General features: G+C 56.4%; 2 protein-coding genes across 3 annotated transcripts; both read left to right on the top strand.

The window, feature by feature from the left end:
* Positions 1–7,686: 7,686 nt before the first annotated feature.
* Positions 7,687–14,076, top strand: LOC116437704 (two pore calcium channel protein 1-like). The gene is given in 13 exon segments (XM_032095735.1): positions 7,687–7,833; positions 8,718–8,919; positions 9,608–9,715; positions 9,718–9,751; positions 10,792–10,977; positions 11,233–11,252; positions 11,255–11,305; positions 11,575–11,662; positions 11,897–11,966; positions 12,379–12,592; positions 12,817–12,890; positions 13,190–13,277; positions 13,646–14,076. Coding segments are annotated over 13 exon segments (1,542 nt in total). The 3' UTR covers positions 13,906–14,076.
* Positions 14,077–15,516: 1,440 nt separating this feature from the next.
* LOC116438002 lies at positions 15,517–18,827 on the top strand. Of its 2 annotated transcripts, XM_032096481.1 has the most exons (5): positions 15,521–15,595; positions 16,430–16,598; positions 17,740–17,864; positions 18,262–18,456; positions 18,606–18,827. In XM_032096481.1, exons 1-5 carry the CDS (start codon positions 15,579–15,581, stop codon positions 18,736–18,738), a joined length of 639 nt encoding a protein of 212 aa, XP_031952372.1. In that variant the 5' UTR covers positions 15,521–15,578; the 3' UTR covers positions 18,739–18,827. The 2 variants fall into 2 exon arrangements, with proteins under 2 accessions (XP_031952373.1, XP_031952372.1); XM_032096482.1 differs by lacking the exon at positions 18,262–18,456 and having other exon boundaries at positions 15,517–15,595.
* Positions 18,828–19,664: the final 837 nt, after the last annotated feature.

Raw genomic sequence — 19,664 nt, 5'->3', positions numbered from 1 at the left:
TTTTTTTTTGAACTCTCAATCCAGCAGTCTCAAAGCCCAAATGTCTCGGAACTAACCCTCCACTTAGCAGAATTAAGCCCGGATGTCTCGAATTTTTGAACCCTCAATCCGGCAGTCTTGAACCCTAAATTTCTCGGATCCAATACCAGGAAATTCTTGACTCCCCTCCTTCAAGGAGTCCAATCCCTCCCCTGAAAGCCCGTCCCAGTTAACCCGGGGCTTCTCTCACTCCTTTTCTCTTTGGCTTCGCCTCTTTGCTGACTGCTTCCCTCGCGGCAGAGCAGAGCCGCAGCCTCAGAGGCTCCACACTCGCTTCGCAGCTCTGGGGTAACCAGCCCGCGTCTCATGCACACACTTTCATCGCCCTTATCGCCCCAAAAAGAGGAAAGAAAAACTACTCACCTTTCTCGGAGTCTTGGTGCACAAGATTTTACGTGTTTATTTTACGTGTTTAATTACCGCGGTACCTCAGGGAGCCTTTTCTTTCCTTTCTTGTTGCTTTGTCTCCTCTCTTGCCCTCCGGGTGTTTGACTGCAAAGCCCCCTGACCCCGCCGGGAAGCACAAAGCGAGGCCGCCAAAAGCGGGCGGGGGCACCCCCCTGCTCTGGGTTCCCCGGGAGATCCCAGAGCTGAGCCTTTATCCCCGTATGGGCCCCAAATTGTGAAACACGAGGTTCGCTATTTGTAAAATTTGAAGGGAAGTTGAAGAAAAGGGACAATTAGGAGACAACAGCACAAAGGGCGGTACGGCCGGGTGCTCCGGCAGAGAGCCAAAGGCGCACCTGTACAGCCAAAAGATCGGCTTTAAAAGTACAGCGCTTGTTTTTATTCATCACCATCATGCATCATTCGTTAATTCTTCGGAGTTGCTGAGTATCATCTTATCAGTCTGATCTTTTTCCTTGGCTCCATTCCGTCTGCTTTCGGGTTCTTTTCTTCCGATAAGATTTTCCAGGAATGTGAAGACCCCCTCCCCATCCTTCCCAAACTGAGCACCCAAACTGCAGACATTCTACAGCGTTACACTACAGAACCCAGGCAAAGCTTCTCTCACATTAAGGACCGTGAAAAAACCGACATCACAATCCATTCCTAACAATGACGGAACGTGCAAAAAGCCAACATCACAATCCCGTTCAGAACCGAGGGATCAGCGGTGATGCGGCCCTGCCCGCGGAGGGATCAGCGGTTATGCGTCCCCACGCGGAGTGATCCGCCAAGAGGGACTATTTGTGATGCGCTCCTGCCCGCGGAGGCATCACCGGTGATGCGTCCCCACGCGGAGTGATCCGCCAAGAGGGACTATTTGTGATGCGGTCCTGCCCGCGGAGGGATCACCAGTGGTCCGTCCCCGCCCGCGCATGCGCCCTGATCCGCGCACCCGCGGCCATCTGCGCACCCGCGGCTGCCAAAAGGAGCTTCGCTCTGTAGGATTTGAAGGAAAGTTGAAGAAAAGGGACCGTTTAATAAAAGTTGAAGGAAATCAGGAGACAGCAGCACAAAGGGCGCTACGGCCGGGTGCTTCGCACAGAGACAAAGGCGCACCTTTACACCCAAAAGATCGCCTTTAACAGCGAGCTCCCACAGCCAGCTCCCAATCCCAGCCCGCCTTCCCAGGCAGGGTTTCTTTGGGACCAGGGCTGCATTTCCATCCCCCGCTCTGGGAGTCACCAGGTGCGTTAGGAGCAAGCCGAGTCTGCTCCCTGAGACACAAGGGCTTGCTCGAGGAGACTGTTGGCTGACATAGGGCTGGAGAGTTCCTCAGGGAGCTGGGAAGGGGCTGGAGAGTTCCTGAGGGAGCTGGGAAGGGGCTGGAGAGTTCCCGAGGGAGCTGGGAAGGGGCTGGAGAGTTCCTGAGGGAGCTGGGAAAGGGCTGGAGAGTCCTGAGGGAGCTGGGAAAGGGCTGGAGAGTTCCTGAGGGAGCTGGGAAAGGGTTGCAGAGATCCCGAGGGAGCCGGGAAAGGGCTGGAGAGTTCCCGAGGGAGCCGGGAAAGGGCTGGAGAGTTCCTGAGGGAGCCGGGAAGGGGCTGGAGAGTTCCTGAGGGAGCTGGGAAAGGGCTGGAGAGTTCCTGAGGGAGCTGGGAAGGGGTTGCAGAGATCCCGAGGGAGCCGGGAAAGGGCTGGAGAGTTCCTGAGGGAGCCGGGAAAGGGCTGGAGAGTTCCTGAGGGAGCCGGGAAGGGGCTGGAGAGTTCCTGAGGGAGCTGGGAAAGGGCTGGAGAGTTCCCGGGGGAGCTGGGAAGGGGCTGGAGAGTTCCCGGGGGAGCTGGGAAGGGGCTGGAGAGTTCCCGGGGGAGCTGGGAAAGGGCTGGAGAGTTCCTGAGGGAGCTGGGAAAGGGCTGGAGAGTTCCCGGCGGAGCTGGGAAGGGGCTGGAGAGTTCCCGAGGGAGCTGGGAAAGGGGCTGGAGAGTTCCCAGGGGAGCTGGGAAAGGGCTGGAGAGTTCCTGAGGGAGCTGGGAAGGGGCTGGAGAGTTCCCGGGGGAGCTGGGAAAGGGCTGGAGAGTTCCCGGGGGAGCTGGGAAAGGGCTGGAGAGTTCCTGAGGGAGCTGGGAAAGGGCTGGAGAGTTCCCGGGGGAGCTGGGAAGGGGCTGGAGAGTTCCCGAGGGAGCTGGGAAGGGGCTGGAGAGTTCCTGAGGGAGCTGGGAAGGGGCTGGAGAGTTCCTGAGGGAGCTGGGAAGGGGCTGGAGAGTTCCTGAGGGAGCTGGGAAAGGGCTGGAGAGTTCCCGAGGGAGCTGGGAAAGGGCTGGAGAGTTCCTCAGGGAGCTGGGAAGGGGCTGGAGAGTTCCCGAGGGAGCTGGGAAGGGGCTGGAGAGTTCCCGAGGGAGCTGGGAAGGGGCTGGAGAGTTCCCGGGGGAGCTGGGAAGGGGCTGGAGAGTTCCCGAGGGAGCTGGGAAAGGGCTGGAGAGTTCCCGAGGGAGCTGGGAAGGGGCTGGAGAGTTCCCGAGGGAGCTGGGAAAGGGCTGGAGAGTTCCCGGGGGAGCTGGGAAGGGGCTGGAGAGTTCCCGAGGGAGCTGGGAAGGGGCTGGAGAGTTCTCGAGGGAGCTGGGAAGGGGCTGGAGAGTTCCCGAGGGAGCTGGGAAGGGGCTGGAGAGTTCCCGAGGGAGCTGGGAAAGGGGCTGGAGAGTTCCCGGGGGAGCTGGGAAGGGGCTGGAGAGTTCCCGAGGGAGCTGGGAAGGGGCTGGAGAGTTCCCGAGGGAGCTGGGAAAGGGCTGGAGAGTTCCCGAGGGAGCTGGGAAGGGGCTGGAGAGTTCCCGAGGGAGCTGGGAAAGGGCTGGAGAGTTCCCGGGGGAGCTGGGAAGGGGCTGGAGAGTTCCCGAGGGAGCTGGGAAGGGGCTGGAGAGTTCTCGAGGGAGCTGGGAAGGGGCTGGAGAGTTCCCGAGGGAGCTGGGAAGGGGCTGGAGAGTTCCCGGGGGAGCTGGGAAGGGGCTGGAGAGTTCCCGGGGGAGCTGGGAAGGGGCTGGAGAGTTCCCGAGGGAGCTGGGAAGGGGCTGGAGAGTTCCTGAGGGAGCTGGGAAGGGGCTGGAGAGTTCCTGAGGGAGCTGGGAAAGGGCTGGAGAGTTCCCGAGGGAGCTGGGAAAGGACTGGAGAGTTCCCGAGAGAGCTGGGAAGGGACTGGAGAGTTCCCGAGAGAGCTGGGAAGGGGCTGGAGAGTTCCCGAGGGAGCTGGGAAGGGGCTGGAGAGTTCCCGAGAGAGCTGGGAAGGGGCTGGAGAGTTCCTGAGGGAGCTGGGAAAGGGCTGGAGAGTTCCCGAGGGAGCTGGGAAGGGGCTGGAGAGTTCCTGAGGGAGCTGGGAAGGGGCTGGAGAGTTCCTGAGGGAGCTCGGAACGCCCTTTGCGCTGCTGTCTCCTGATTTCCTTAAACTTTTATTAAACGGTGCCTTTTCTTCAACTTTCCTTCAAATCCTACAGAGCGAAGCTCCTTTTGGCAGCCGCGGGTGCGCGGATCAAGGCGCATGCGCGGGCGGGGACGCATCACCGGTGATGCCTCCGCGGGCAGGATCGCATCACAAATAGTCCCTCCTGGCGGATCACTCCGCCTGTGCATGCGCATAGCAGCGGAGCCCTCACATTTGGGGTGAAAAATCGGGATTTTGGGGCGAAAAATCGAGAATTTGGGGTTAAAAGGGGGGAATTTGGGGTGAAGTTCAGGAATTTGGGGTGAAGGAGTTCTATTGGGCTCAGGCTGCTGCCTTTCCGTGGCCATTCCTCTGTCATCAGAGGCCCTCCACAGACCCAGCAGTTGGTTACATTCGGCTCCTTACCCGTCCTTTCCCCTAATTCCACAAACAGATTTTTTTTTCTCAATTTTGAGATTTCATTTTCTTAATTGTTGTTTGAGTTTCAACTACATGTCTTGAACTGGGGTCGATACAGAGTTAGATTGTTGTGCTGGCTTTGCCTCTTTATTTACCAGTTGTTCTTTTACTAAGCTTGAGACTTTATTCCCAACAATAGATGCGAAACAAACCCACCTCTCCCCTTTTGGACATTTACTTCCCAACCTGCCCCCACTCATTCCTAGGTTTTCTACAGTCCAGTGCTTTTTCCCATTTTGCATCCAGTTTTCTACTTTGGATGGGTTGTAACAGAGACCGTTGACATGGGTATGTGCAATGAAAAAGGAACCTGGGTGTTTTCCATGTCCAGCTTTCGGTAACACCCATGGCGTGGCTGTGTCGGTATCCCCAGAGGGCAGAGACAAAAGAGGAGTGACAGATAAAGGAATAACAGAGGTCCCATATGGCCAATACCTCCACCCCCGTGCCTATGGGGCTGCTACCCACAGCAGGGGTACGTGATCTTCTCGGTGGCAGCTACAGTGGGCATCGGGCCTTGCCCTCTATTTCCTCGTCACTTCCTTTTCGCTGATTTCCAGGCAAATTGCTTTTGACACTTCTTAATTGCAGCTTCCCGCCGTTCCTCAGGTATCTCCCGTTCAACAGGCACGAGTAATTCCCATCCCCAAAGCAGGGTTACTGTTTCAGCTGTTCTTTGCTCTGCCTGGCTTGGGGAATAGATTTGGCGTTCGACACTTCGTGCAGTGAGAGTGTCGTTTCCGTGAACTACAGTAGCAATATTTTATCAGTCTAGACATTTACAGTTAACCCAGCCAGCATGTCCAGTAATGGGGTGGATCAGACAGGGTATGTGGTATGGCACTGTTGGAGGTAGCAATTCCTCCTCCTTTTTGAATAAATCCCAGGCTAAGGGCAGAATATGAGAACCCTCAGCCCAAAATAGTCCTGCTCCTCCTGTTTGGAGTGGAAGGATTCCTCCCCAAGGAGGGTACCAGAGGTGTCTCAGGACTTGTCCAGGCAACACTTGAAACCACTGCTACAAGCTTGGCCTTATTTCCCAGTCAGGTGTGATTCTTGGTGTATCTCTTGGATCATTTGGGTTTTCCCAGCGCATCAACCCCCAGTTCCCTCTCAAGAGTTACCTTGGTATCCCCAGGCTCAGATGTTCTGGTCCACTCCTTAGGTTCCTGCACGGGTCCTTTGATTCTGCTGCCGTGGATCCACCCTCGCTCCTTGGCCCGGATCGCTGCCTCAGTTGTCAGTAGCACCTGAAAAGGACCTTTCCCTTGTGCAGCTCAAGATTGCTCCTTCCATGTTTTTACTAACACCCACTCCCCTGGGTGGATGGTACGGATTTTAAAGTCTAAAGGAGTGGTTTGAGGGATTATCCCTTTGAACCGCAAAGCTTCAAGGGTCCTTACAATTGTGTTGACATATTCTTTAACACTCATTCCCCTCATTCATAGGGAGCAGTTTCATGGTGGGTGTTCAAAAAGGGGAACCCAAACTACAGGAAAAGGGTTCGGGAAGGATGTCTGGACTTGAGGCAGCTCTCTTGAAAGCTGTTTATTGCATAGGAAAAGTCCCCAAAGCATTTCAGGGAGTGGGTATCCAGAGCCAGCCCCACAGCTGCCAGCCACAGCTTGTAGCGTAACTGAACCTTTCTGTTCAAGAGAGCATTCTGCACCTTTCTTTGCTGAGTATCCCTGTTGGAGAGGATGAAAGTCTGGTGAGAAAGTGTCACAGGTATGTGGGCTCGGCAGAAAGATCTCTGAATGTAGAAACGGGGGATGAGGTAGAAATGGAAGCAAGTTCTGATATAGAGCAAAAGATGTTTTGCTGAAGCACTGAGCACTGAATACCTGAGAAGGCAAAGGTTGGAGATGAGTTGGAAGGAGATTTTTAGGAATAGGACAATGGTACGTGACTGCAAACTGCCTGAGTCAGGCTCCAGGTGACTGATTTCTGGAAGTCTCCTGGGTGAACAAGTGTCACGCTGTTCTCAAATGTACAGTCCAGACTGGGACTCTGATTCCTCTCATCATGGGGAGATCTTTGTCCTGCTGCCCAAGACTGGTGTCATCCTGTCTTACAAATGAATAAACTGTGGTGTGGAGGCCTTGGGGAGGGAGCAGTTCAACGTTTGGGCTCAGGGCACGTCATTTGTGGCCTGGAGTGAGGGATTTTTGTCCCTGCCTGGTTCCCTGCAGCAAGAACATCTCAGCAGTGCCCTGGGGCTCTCTGGCCCTTGGCTCTTGAGTTCACTGTGACGTGTAGCTGGGGCCTTTCCTTCTAGGATTCCTCCTGGAGAACGAGGAGGAAAGGCAGCCCAGCTTTGGGGTTTGATGCAGATGGGAGTGTGAGGGGAAAAAGGGGTGCCCTGTTGCCACTGGACACTCCCCCTGTCCCTGGCAGATCCCGAGGGCCTTCCACAGCATCTGCAACTCGCTGCCCGAGATCACCTGCGTCTTCCTGCTCTTCATGTTCGGCCTCCTCGTGTTCTCCCGCATGGCCTTGAAGCTCTTTGGAGAGAGGGATGGATCCTTCTTTGCTCCTGGGATGCTCTGGGTGCACTCCAAGCAATTCCTAGGGAGCACAAGCACTGCTGATAGGTGCAGCTCCTGTGGTGGGGCACGGGATCCTCGTGCTTAACTCCAGGCTCTCCTCTTCCTCCTGGGAATCTCCAGACAGCAGAAGGCTTGCCCTCCTTCAGAAACTACCTGGAGGTTGTGTTTGACCTCTGTGTGCTGGTGACGGCAGCAAACAGCCCGGGTGTCCTGTATGGATGTCACGTGTGGATGATCAGATCCTTCTCTCTTCGTGTTCTCAGGGCTCTCTGTGCAGCCTCTAATTTGCACAGCACAGTTAAAATTCTGTGAGTGTTGGGCTTTTCACCCCCATCTGTTCCGGGTTCCCAGTTTGGTTTGTGCTGTCAAGAGTAAGACAGGGAGGAATGGCTTGGTCATCTGTGTGCTGGCAATACCTTGGGTATGACTGGGATGATACAGGGACCCTGGGAATTTGAAGAGAGAAATAAAATGCTGCTTATCCTCCTAGAGCAAGTGGAAAAGCAGATCTGAGTGCAGCAAGGGTCTGAGGCCAAAAACCATCATATGGCTGAGCCATCACCTCATGTCTGCTCTTAAATTTGGCCACTCTGGCAGAGATTTCATCTCTGTGCTGTCTTTTGCACCCCTTCAGTCAGGGCCTGACAAACCATGGTGAAAACCCAGCAGAAGAAAAGTGCTTTCCAGCTGACTTAATGCAGTTTTTAGCTTGGGTATTAGCTGGTAAGTTTGATCTGGCTGTCTAAAAGAGCACTTGGAAATCCATCTGGGAGTCTGTTTGCTCGTGGATTCCCTTTCCCTGTTTGTCAGCGTGGCAAGCAGCAATGCCTCTGCCCTTCTCCAGGATGCCAGCATTTGACTTCAGCTCCTGGTACGCCCTGTTCTTCCTGGCCTTTGTCATCATCAACCCTTACACCTTCATGTCTCTCTTCCTGGCCGTGGTCTACACCAACTCCAAAAACCATCTGAAGGTAATGCGTGGAGGGGCTTGTGACCAGTGGATTCCTGCTGTTCTCTGTAAGGAGCCTCTGGCTTTCCCTTGGAAAGCTTTGAGAAGGGGAGAACAGCTTCTTGCCTTTGGTGCTCTGCAAACAACAAGCACAGACCCACCTTTCGTATTGGGGGGTTCTTGGCAGTTGTGCTGTTGGCATTGAATTGTGTGCTCTGTGGTGTTTCCAGCAGATAAGCAGCACGTTCTGCATTATCTTGGAGGTTTAGTCCTAGCTCAGCGTCGCTGCCTCCATGCAGGGAACTGGTTTTGCTCAGCATCTTTGCGTGTGCTCTTCGAGCAAAGGAACTGGAAATGGGAGGTCTGAGTGAATCAGAATTTTTGTTCTACCCAAACTGGGTAGGGGCAGTTTGGGACTTGCGATCAAAGGGGGAGAGCTGGCAATTCCCGGCTGCTCCGGTGGGGGGGTTGGATCTTTCTGAGGAAGCTGGCTCTTCTCCTGCTTGCAGTCATGTGCAGAAGAGGATCTCCACCCCTGCTCTCAGCAGGATTCATTTGTGGATGGGAAGCGTGTGTGGACACATCCTCTTTGCTTCTGTGGCCGTGCAGATCCCGTGATCTTTGTCACCTCCTTCCTGTCTGGCACTACCCTTTGTCTTTCCTTCCGCTTTTTCAGCATTGTCCCAGCATCCAGAAATCTGTTGCTCCTTCCAGAGCTCTGTGCGGAGAGCCCACAGCTGCCTGTTAAACACCATTTCTCACCCCCCCGCACTAACTGTGCTGTGCTGTGTCCAGCGTCATTCCCCTGGGTCTCTTCTTGCATCTCTGCACCGTGCAAATGAGTTCATTTGTTAAACAAAGGGGGAAGGGTGCCTGGAGCTGCCTGAGTCCCGAGGCTCTCTCTAGAATGAGATCCGTAAACTCGCCTCCATGAAGCGCCGCAGGATGATCGAGGCCTTCAGCCTCCTGAAGGAAGAGGAGGGAGAGCAGTTTGTGGTTCGGGAAGCCCGGTGGAAGCAGCTGGTCAAGCTGGTGGCTCCTGACACCAGCAGTTCCCACCGGGAGCTGCTGCTCCGCATCTCAGATGACGAGCAGAAAGGGTTTGTAGGTGAGCAGTGGGGACTGGGGAGGAGCCAGGGGCTAGGAGGGGTTTGGCATTGGGATTTTTGATCTGTAATGGCCCCAGAGAGACTCAGAATCACAGAATCATTGAGGTGGGAAGTGACCTCCATGACTGAGCCCAACTTGTGACTGATCCCCACCTTATCGGCAGGATCGGAGCACTGAGTGCCACGTCCAGTCATTCCTTGGGCACCTTGGGGCCGTTCTCGTCCTGTTTCCCTCCAGATTCCCGGAGTGCTGAAAGGCTGTTCCTGCTGCCTGTGCTGTAGCCCATGTCCCACGCACTGTGTGGCCTTCAGGGCCATCTGACATCAGGCCATGCTCTCCATGGTGTGTGGGGCCTCCTGTCCTCAGCAGAGGATGTGGAAAGCCTCCCTTGTTATCAGATGCCTCCCAGCAATGTGGCTCCCCCCCCAGTCCTCCGGAGCAGGAATATCGGGAGAGCTGGGTCAGTCTCCTCGTTTGGAATTGTTCTGTGGTGGTTGGTGGCCCATGGCTCGAGACGATTCCCCAGGAATGAGGCAGAGAAGCTGCTTGAATTCCAAGCTCAGCCTGTTGTGGTGGATACCGCTCTGGGCTGGGCTTTGCTGCCCCTCCTGCGGGCTCAGATTTGCATTTCGCAGGCACTGTTTCTTTGCCACGGGATCGGGCTGGCCCGTGCCACTCTGCTGCAGACAAGAAGTCCTTCGTGCAGCTGGCAGAGCTGCTCAGCATGCAGGTGGTGACACTGAAGATCCGCAGGCTCCCTCTGGCGCGCTGGGTGCCGGCCCTGTGTGGATCTGCTCCCGCCGGCTCCTGCGCAGCGTCCTGAGGCACAGGTGAGCTCGGACAGGGCCCGGGGCTACCTGGGCGTGCTGCTGGGGAGGACAGGCTGTGGCCAGGCCGCCCTCAGGGGCTCTGCCGCTGCTCCTGGCCTGCCTTTGGTGGTGTGGAGGAGCAGCCCTGGCTGTGGGCGAGGCCGCACCTCGGCCAGGCCCGCTGGCTGAGCTGGGTTTTGCTGGCGGTAGTCTGTGCTTTGTGTCCTGCCATGAAGGACCTCAGTGCTGCACTCAGAGCTGCTCCTACCTCAGCAGTCTGTGCTGCAGAGCTGTGTCCTGCTGCCTCGTCAGCGCTGGGACTTAGGGAGTTCTCTAGAGTTTCACCTCCGAGCCTTCCCAGAATCCCAGACTTGCTGAGCTTACAAGGACCATCTAGGGATGGGCTAGTGGAACCCCCCTGCTCCAAGCCAAAGTAGGGTACTCAGGGCTTCTGCTGGGTGGGTCCAGAGTATCCTCAAGGATGAAGGCTCCAGAACCTCTCTACAACCCATTCCAGTGCTTGATCACCCCCAATTAAAAAAACCCAACCAAACAACTTTTTTGTTTAAATGGGAGTTCCTGTATTTCAACTTGTGCCCCTTGCCTCTTGTGCTTCCAGTGGATACCACCGAGAAGAGCCTGGCTCCATCTTCCCCGCACCTTCCCATCAGGTATTTATGCACAGGAGCTGCTCCTGACCCTTCTCCCTGTCAGGCCGGACAACCCTGGCTCTCCCGAAGTGGCCTGAGTCAGACTGTTCTGTCCTTCCACTGTTTCTAATGTGTTCAGGTCTCTCTTGTACTGGGGAGCCCAGTTGACTCCAAATGGGGCCTTACCAGTACTGAGTAGATGGGGGAAAATCACTTCCCCGGACCTGTTAACCAAATTCTGTGTTGGACTTGAAGAGCAAAACTAAACTCTGCAATGACTCCCCCAAACTCTCAGGTTTGGGGAGAACTGATGGGGAAAGAATTTTGGAGAGAGGAGGCAAAATGTTTTGGAAATAGCTGGGTGCCTTTGACCTTCTTGGGAGTGACAAGCTCACCTCTTTGTTCTTGCAGGGCTTTTGTTTGGACTTAGGATGCCATCATCCTGATAAATGCCATCTTCGTTGCCCTGGATGAGGAAAGCCCCTGCATTTCCTACGCAGAGTGGCTGTTCCTTGCTGTGTGTGTCCTGGAGATCCTCCCGAAGGTCTACACTTCTGACCCCAGGGAGTTCTTTGGCAAAACCCAGTTTTGGAACTGGTGAGTGGGCTGGAAATGTGTGTGGAGTGTGGCGAGTGCTGTGCTCGGCTCCTCAGGGATGGAAAGGGTCCCAACTCCTGTGCCAGGGTGTGTTTAAGATGAATCAGAGGATGATGTGACAAAACTCGCCCATGTGCCCGTAGGCTGAGCTGGCCCAGGGCTGCCTGGCTCTGATGTGAGGAGCAGGGGTCACTCCTGGTTTAAACCCCGCTCCTGTCCCCCGAAATCTCCCAGCAGTGCCTTCCCTCGGGCCAGGTTTGATGCTCTCATCATCTTTGCGCCCTGACTGCAACGATTCTCAATGCCACCCTCAAGTCCAGGAAGTGCAGCTTGAGCAGCCTGCGTGCCTTGGGAATCTTGGTGTCCTCCCCAGCCTCCTGCAGCACCTCAGGCTTGGGAGGCTTTGAGACCAGACAAGGAATTTCTGGAGGGTTTCTAAGAACTAACCCAGTCTTCCTCTTTTTTTCTTTTTTTCCTGTTTTTTTTAGCTCCCTCTTACAGTGTTTAACAAGGACAGAACGGTAACAAATAAAGAGCTTTATCTTAACACTTCCCGGCTTTATTTTCATAATAAGAATATCTTGGTTCATTTCTCAGCCGTGAAGTACAACAGCCAGCAGATCCTGGACATTGTGTTCATCCTGAGAGTCCTCAGGCTGATCCGGATTGTTGACAGCATTCAGACGTGAGGAAGAGAGTGGGGTGGGAGATGGGTTTTGGGGAGGGGTTGGTCTGTGCCAGAGGCAGCGCCCTGAGTGTCCAGCACTGACCATGGCTGCTCCAAAAAGCATCCCAGGGCCTTGTCCCAGCCTGCCTGGGATGAGCCCAGTGGCTGCAGCCTCTCTGGAGGCTTCTTTTGGGGATGTGGGGAGCATGTGGTGGCCAGGGTGTGCCAATAACCAGCGTGGGCTCTCTGGAGGTTCCGGCTCATCGTGAACACCCCGATGAACATCGTCCCGACCACGCTGACTTTTGGTGGGCTCACTCTGGTAAGAAATCCGGGCGTCTCGGTTCAAAGCACTCCAGTTTCACAGAAGGGTGTCTGAAATGTCAGGACATCCTCCTTGGATCCATGGGGTGTTCTGGCAGCCTGGGCTTTTCATCATAAGGGATCAAATCATGGTTTGGGCAAGAGGCTGAATGAGAAACCCGGTTCTCAAATGATTCCCTAGAATTGGCCTCTGTTATGATTTGGGAGTGTTTCCTTTCCATGTCTTTGTGGTTCTTGGCTAATTAGTCCTGCCTGGTGATTGCTGTTGGGTGGCTTGGGGCTCTTGGACTCTGTGCTGCCCTCCAGCCCCTTGCTGTGCCTGTGGAAATTGGAAAACCTGCTGGGATGCCAAGCTTGCCCTGGGGCTTGCAGCTCGCTGGAGAAGCAGGTGATGGGGTTTCTCTTCCCAGGTTGTGTCTTGTGTGTTTGCTGTCATTGGCATGGAGTTATTCCATGGGAAAATCCAGTACTTCCCTGCCAGCTCGAACACTCCTCACGCCCTGGAATGTGGGAATCCAGCTCTCAAGGATTCCCTTTTTGCCCGTGGGAAGTACTGCAAGAACAACGACTCGGCCTCATCCTTCATTGTCCTCATGGAGCTCACTGTGCTCAACCAGTGGCACGATATCCTTTGTAGTGCACATTCCCAGCTGGAACCTTGGGAACTGGGCTTGATGGTCCTTGTGGGAGACTGGGTGGTTCTCTGACCCACCCTCTTCCCAGACTCTGCTCTTCCCCGGGCACTGCACATGGACAGGGGGCAGAGATGGGCCCGCAGAGGGCTTTGTTGGGTTCCCGGTCCCTCCCTCAGCTCCTCCTTCCCTCTTTTCCCTTAACTCCCGCTCCACTCTTTGCCAATGGATTTGCCAACGTGACAGCTCAGCCTGCCAAGCTTTACTTCATCGCCTTCCACATTGTGATGGTGGTAATCGTTGTCAAGTAGGTTTTTTGGGATGGTTTCATCCTCTTTGCATGGAAAAGGGGATCTGCCCCTGCCAGGGCACTGCTGGTGGGCCCGGGGTCACCCATGGGGGGCAGGTGGGATGTGTTTAGAGGGATCTGCTGCATTCTTGTCCCCACTGGGTGCTGCTCTGGCCTGGAGGGGATGGAGCACTGGGAAATGAGCCTGGGAATACTGAGACGGGCAATGCCAGGGAGGAAGTGCTGCCTTCATTCTGCTCATTGTTTCTTTCCGTATCTTTGTGTCGTTCATCTTGGAAGCTTGCTTTGTGGAATATTCCCTGGAGAAGAGTGAAGTGGAAACTGCCATGGAGCAGAAAATCCAGGAGCTGGGAATGGGAGTTCAAGACTAAGGCCCCGAATGAACCCATGTGGCCAATTTGGCACCAGTGAGGAGGGAAAAGCACCCTCTGTGTCGAGGTGTGAGCTGAGATTCCCCTTCCTCGTCACAAAGTTCTGGCTGATCTTCCTTAAAAGTGGCGATTCCTCTTCCCTGTCCCGAAGTCCTGGCTCCTCTGCTGCTTTAAGTGCCAGTAGAAGGCCCCTGGTGTTGGCTTTGCTGCCTCCCGTGGCTCTTCCAGCCCAGAGGACAGCAGAGGTGCTGGAAAATAACCCCATGGCTGGTGCTTGTCCTGCCCCACCGGGAAGCCGTCGCTGCTGGGCTCCCAGGGTAGGCTGTGCCCCCTTCCCAGGTCATTCCTGGCCCTTCCTGTGCAGGGATGAGCTCCGGGATGAGCAGCTCCTTGACAGCACGGAGAGCACGGAGCACGAGCTGGAGGGGGAAGGTGGAACGAAGGCACAGAGCAAAGGGCTGCTGTTCAAAATTGCCTCCAAACCTAAGTGTGACCCTCCAGGGTGTCCAGGCCCAAGGGTCCCAGCTCTTCCTTGGGAGAAGCTCCCGAGTCCTGCTGCTCCCTCGGGGCTCTGAAAGCAGCCAAAACCCACCTGGAGACTTGGGCACAACTGTGGACGTTTGATGTTTGCTGTTTGTTTGTACTTCTGTAGCAGCTTCTCCTGTCCCACCGTGGCCCTTGTGTGTCCCTTGTCTTCATTAAGCTCCCTCTGGAGACACTGCCCTGCTGGCCGAGGTCCTGCTGTGCCAGGACACCTGTTTTCCTCTCTCCCTCCTCTGTGGGCTTTGCATTCCTGCTGCCTTGGATCACGGGGTGACTGTATCCTCCTCTGCTCTGGCTCGATGACGATTTTCCTCCTCCTCCTGGCTTTCTTGCTGTACTGCAGGTATCCATTGTGTGGGAACAGAAGGGTTTAAAATGCCAGATAATGGCCTTATCCTCGAGAAGGGCTCACAGTACTTCAAGCAGGTGGGGTGGAGCAGCAGGGAATGTGATTTGGGGGATTTTCTTGCCTGTTTTAAAACAGGCACCTTGAAGGTAGCCAGAGGAGCAGAGCTGGTGCTTACAGGGAATTCTTTTGTCCCGCCAGGATCCAGGACAGTGGATGCTCTGCTGCAGCGCATGTTCGAGGCACAGATACCCCTGGAGGACGAAGGCCCTTCCTCTGAAGAGATCCTAAACTTGTCCCCCGCCTCGGCTGGTGCCAGGAGCCCGAGTTCCGAGAGCGCGGCTTGAGGGGGGATCAGGGGATGGAGCCGATTCCCGGCTCTCCAGGTGTTCCCTGGCTGCTCCCACGCGTGGGGCCCGGGTTCCACGGTGGGAACAAGCAGCTGTGTCCTGGGAAGGAGCTTTATCTCATGGAAAGTGCCGTAGAAAGGTCTGGAATGCGGGGGGCAGCCGGAGTATCCGGCTGTGCCCGGAGAGGGACGGCGCCCGGGCAGTATGTTCTGGAATAACTCCTCTTGTAACGGGAATTGTATCGCAGCACTTTTCTATGCAGCTCTATGGGCCGGTGTGTGCTGAACGAAGCGGCTCTTCAGCACAATAAATTCAGCAGTTCGGAAAAACCGCGGAATGTCTCTGAGTTAATGATGGGAGAGGGCTGGGGCTGCTCCCTGATAACGTGCAGGGCTCGGGGGTGCGAAACGAAGACGGGGAGAGGAGCGGGGGCTGCTCCTCGCTCTCGGGGCGCCGCGGGCGCTGCGCAGCCTTCGCCTTTGACTTCCCAATTCCTCATTTTGTGCCTCCTTTTCCCTTGGGGATGCGCCCGGGCCGCATTCCAGCGGCCGCCATGGCAACAGCGCCTGCGGGCGGGGTTTGCCGCGTGATTGACGGGGCTGCCGGCCAATGGGGAGGCGGGGCGGGCGCGGGGCTGGCCAATGGGAAGGCGGGGCGGGCACAAGGCTGGCCAATGGGGAGGCGGGGCGGGAACGGGGCTGGCCAATGGGGAGACGGGGCGGGCACGAGGCTGGCCAATGGGGAGGCGGGGCGGGCACGAGGCTGGCCAATTGGGGGGCGGGGCGGGCGCGGGGCTGGCCAATGGGGAGGCGGGGCGGGCGCGGGGCTGGCCAATGGGGAGGCGGGGCGGGCGCGGGGCTGGCCAATGGGGGCGGGGCGGGCGCGGGGCTGGCCAATGGGGAGGCGGGGCGGGCGCGGAGCTGGCCAATGGGGAGGCGGGGCGGGCGCGGGGCTGGCCAATGGGGAGGCGGGGCGGGCGCGGGGCTGGCCAATGGGCAGGCGGCTCGGGGCGGCGCGTGGGCAGTTGGAATCGGCGGGAGCGGTTGGGGCGGGCGGGCATGGACGGGCCCGGGCGGTGAGCGAGGAGCGGGAGAGCGGGATGGGGAACGGGATGGGGAACGGGGAACGGGATGGGGAACGGGGAACGGGCTGGGGAACGGGATGGGGAACGGGGAACGGGATGGGGAACGGGATGGGGAACGGGGAACGGGATGGGGAGCGGGATGGGGAACGGGGAACGGGCTGGGGAACGGGGAACGGGATGGGGAACGGGATGGGGAACGGGGAACGGGATGGGGAACGGGGAACGGGATGGGGAACGGGATGGGGAACGGGGAACGGGATGGGGAACGGGGAACGGGATGGGGAACGGGATGGGGAACGGGGAACGGGATGGGGAACGGGGAACGGGATGGGGAACGGGATGGGGAACGGGGAACGGGATGGGGAGCGGGAGAACGGGATGGGGAGCGGGAGAACGGGATGAGGAGCGGCATCGGGGGTGCCCCGTCCCCCGGAGCTGTGCGGATGCCCTGGGGGTGGCAGAGCCTCCGCCCGCCCCGGGCGCTTCCCACCCTCGCTGATCCCGGCCCGAGCCGGCCTCTTCCCTGCCGGGATCACGGGGCTCCGATCCGGCATTTCCGAGGGCCCGAGCCCCGGGAGCCGTGGGACGGCTGAGCCCGGCCCTGGCTCGGGGTGCCCCATCCCTGCCCCATTCCATCCCTGCCCCATCCCTGCCCCATCCCTGCCCCGTCCCTGCCCCATCCCTGCCCCGTCCCTGCCCCATCCCTGCCCCGTCCCCGCTCCGTCCCTGCCCCGTCCCTGCCCCATCCCTGCCCCATCCCTGCCCCATCCCTGCCCCGCTGTTGCCCCGTCCCTGGCTCGGAGCTGACTCTGGAATGGTTTGCAGGTACCTGCAGTGGGCAGGGGAATGTCTCCCGCTCCCAGAGAGGCAGAGCCGCTGGCCCGGGCTCCTGGAGGAGCTGCTGAAGGTGTTCGTGGGCCACAAGAGGGACAATGAATTGCTGCCAGGCAGCCCAGGATTGTTCCCAAACGCCATCCCCTGGCTCTGTAAGTTGGTAAGGTCTTGTTCTCCCCAAGCCCATATCCAGAGCCCCACGCTGGGAATAAAGTAATTCCTGGCTTTCCAATACTAAAAGCGCCGCACCAGAACAGGGTTCTGTTAACCTGATGATTTGGGGGATATTTGGCAAAAATTGATGGTGGGCCAGGTTGGACTTAAGCTTTTAACACTCCCTGGATTCACGGGATCGGGGATTCCAGCGTGCACCACACAGGTTTTTTCAGGGAAATCCCTTGATCCCCGAATCCGTGTGAGTTCAAAGCAAAAACCCCTGGGAGCTGAAGGCAACAGGATGTTTCTTGGGAATGCTGAAGTGTTTGGTGTGTCCTAAATAGCTCTGAATTAACGCAGATGGTCGGGGATTGTGTGTTCAGAGTTGCTGGTTTAGGCATGGCCGGGTCTGGATTTGCATTTGTGGGCACTGAGTGTTCCCTGTGTCAGCTTTAGGTCTGGGCTGGTGGGAATTGTCGGAGAAAAGAGAAGGGAATTGAAATGCGGAGCTCTGTTCTTGGAGAAAGGATCAGGATGGGAGAGGAAAGGCTGTGGAGCTGCTGGGAGCTCCTGGAGTGAGGGAAAGGATGCAAGAGGTGGAAACAAAAGCTGTGGAAGAAAGCCCGAAAAGGGGGCAGGGCAGGGTGGGCACCGCGGCCGGGGGGAAAGAGGGAACGGATCCCTGCTCCAGGAATGCAGCAGGGGCCAGGAGAGGATCATTTTCCATCCACTGCTCTCCGTGGGATTCTAATAAGGAAGGTCCAAGGGAATGATTCGTTTGTTCTGAGGTTTGGAATGAAAGGTGCTCTTGCAGAGGGGAATATTCACCTGTTAAAATTCTGTGGGATAAAGGAAAAGAGGGAGGCAGCAGCTGGGGAATGAACGGGTGGATTTTTGGTGGATACAGGCAAAGGCACGGGCAGGGGCTCTGAGGTAAAATACACTTCATGGGCAGCACCAGGAAAAGCTCCAGCTGCCCATTTTCCCAAGCTCTGACATTCCAGAGGAGTAAGCAGTGGTCAGCACATCGATTCCTGTATGCCTTGGATGCCCAGGGCTTTGTTGGGAAGAGGTGACATTTGGAAAGGAACAAATCCGGGGATGTAATTCCTGATAGTGAGGCTCTGGTTTTGATATCCTTCCAGCAGCCAAAGGCAACAGAGGGAATCCTGGAGGAGGTGGAAAACGCTGTCGCTCCGTCGGTGGAATTCCTGGGCAATGGAAAGCAGCAGAAGCAGCAAGAACAGAGTTGGAAGCAGGCTCCAGCCGGGTAAGGCAGACACCAAATCCTTTGGAATTAGAAGTGGGCAGGAGTGGGAAGAATTAATTCTTACATTCGTAGCCCATGGATTCCTGAGCAGGATCCCGGCAGGGAAGAGTGCAGGGATCAGACTGGGGACTGATCCCAGCTGGGGGCAGCGAGCCTTGGAATTGGCTGGAGGGAAGAAAGAGGGATCCTTTGAGCACAAGGATCAGCTGTCAAATGTGGAGATGGCATCAGACAATTCCTCGGGAGGGTTTAGTTCCTGGGCCAAATCGATCTCCTGCCTTGTGAAGGAGCTCAGAGACCTGGGAAGAGCCCAAGCAACGCAGGGAATGCAGTGGCAGATAAAACTGCCGGGGAACGGTGGGGAAAAGCATCGAACAGGGGGCCTCGTTTTGTACAGGAACGGTACCAAAAAATGTCCAAAAGAGCAGGAATCCAATGGGATTTTACGTATTCCTCGGAGGCCACAATCCAGTGGGAAGGCTGAGAGAAGGAAGCAAAGCCTAAAAAGGCAAATGAGCCAAATCTGCCCAAAGCCTCCAATGGCCACATTCCCTGGCATTGCTGAGGACTTCAGCCGAGCTCCAGGCAAAAGGTGAGCCCCTATGGAATCCTTTCTGGGAGACCATATCCAGCTGGGACCCTTCCTGGAGAAGGCCATGGGATATGGGTTATCCCAGGTCCAGAGAATATGTCATTTCCTTGGAAAAACACTTGGATCACTGCATCACTTTCTTGTTTCAGGCTCACCAGTCAGCCGGGCTATCCAAGTCCATCCTCCCCAGCGGGGAGAGCGGGAGCACGTCCGGCCATGGAGAATTTCTGGGAGAGCCCGGGAGAAGAAAGAAGGCTCCAGCTTCACAGATCTGTGTCATAACCCATCCTGTCGGCCGCTCCTGTTTGATCCTGGTGCATTTGTCCTCTTGGATTCAACCTGAGCAGCGCTAATTAATTGCTGGCAATGAAGCAGCCTTTGGTACTTCTTTTCCACAAAACCTCTCCATCCTGCCCTTCAATCCTGTTGCAAACACGGGGAAAACCCAAAACTCCGTTTTTTCCTCTCTCCCCTTCACTTTGCCTCTTCTTTTCTTGCAGGCTTTGGGCTATCCAGGCTTGCATGTGGATTAGGCAGAGCACCCTGTAAGCTCAGCTCCAGGTGGGATTGCAGCGGTGTTGGAAGCACCAGGGATTCTCCCAAGGTTTGGTGTGAGGAGCTGCATCTTGGGAAGGGGCTGGGATTTTGTGCACTTCTGGGGGTTTTTTTTTCCTGTTTGCCTTTTGGGCCGCCTCAGAGAAAAGGCTGAAAACCGAAGGAGCTGAGGGGGGGGTTCCCAAATTCCTTTCCAGCCCTTCAGAGGAGGCACAAAGCCACGTGCAGCTGAGGAGAGGGATGTGAGGAGAATGGCAATAATGGAGCCTTGGGACTCGGCACTTCATTCTTTTCACGTGTTTGGAGGTGCAGGAAATGCCAAACCCCACAGGAATTCTGTGTCTGTAACATCGGGTGCAACCTCTTGAAACCCAAGTGCTCAGAGTGGGGTTTTCCCAAGGGTAAATCCCGATGTGACATGGCAAAGCTTCAGTGAGGATTTCCAGGCTTGACTGCGCAGCCTTTGGGAAAGCTCAGTAGCCAAACAAGGTCAGATTTCTGTCGGATTTGGATCAAACGTGGCGTTTAAATCTGGGACAGCTCAGCTCCCCGGGTGGGAAAGTGCTTGGAGTAGCCGAGAGCTGAGCCGTTGTTGAGAATTCCAAGCGTTGTGTCCTTACGCTCCTTAATACAGCATTTAAATAATTGATCCT

Source organism: Corvus moneduloides, chromosome Z (genome assembly GCF_009650955.1).
Source record: "Corvus moneduloides isolate bCorMon1 chromosome Z, bCorMon1.pri, whole genome shotgun sequence".
NCBI lineage: Eukaryota > Metazoa > Chordata > Aves > Passeriformes > Corvidae > Corvus > Corvus moneduloides.
The sequence above is the reverse complement of the archived record's forward strand: the minus strand, read 5'-3'. Positions and strand labels throughout refer to the sequence as shown.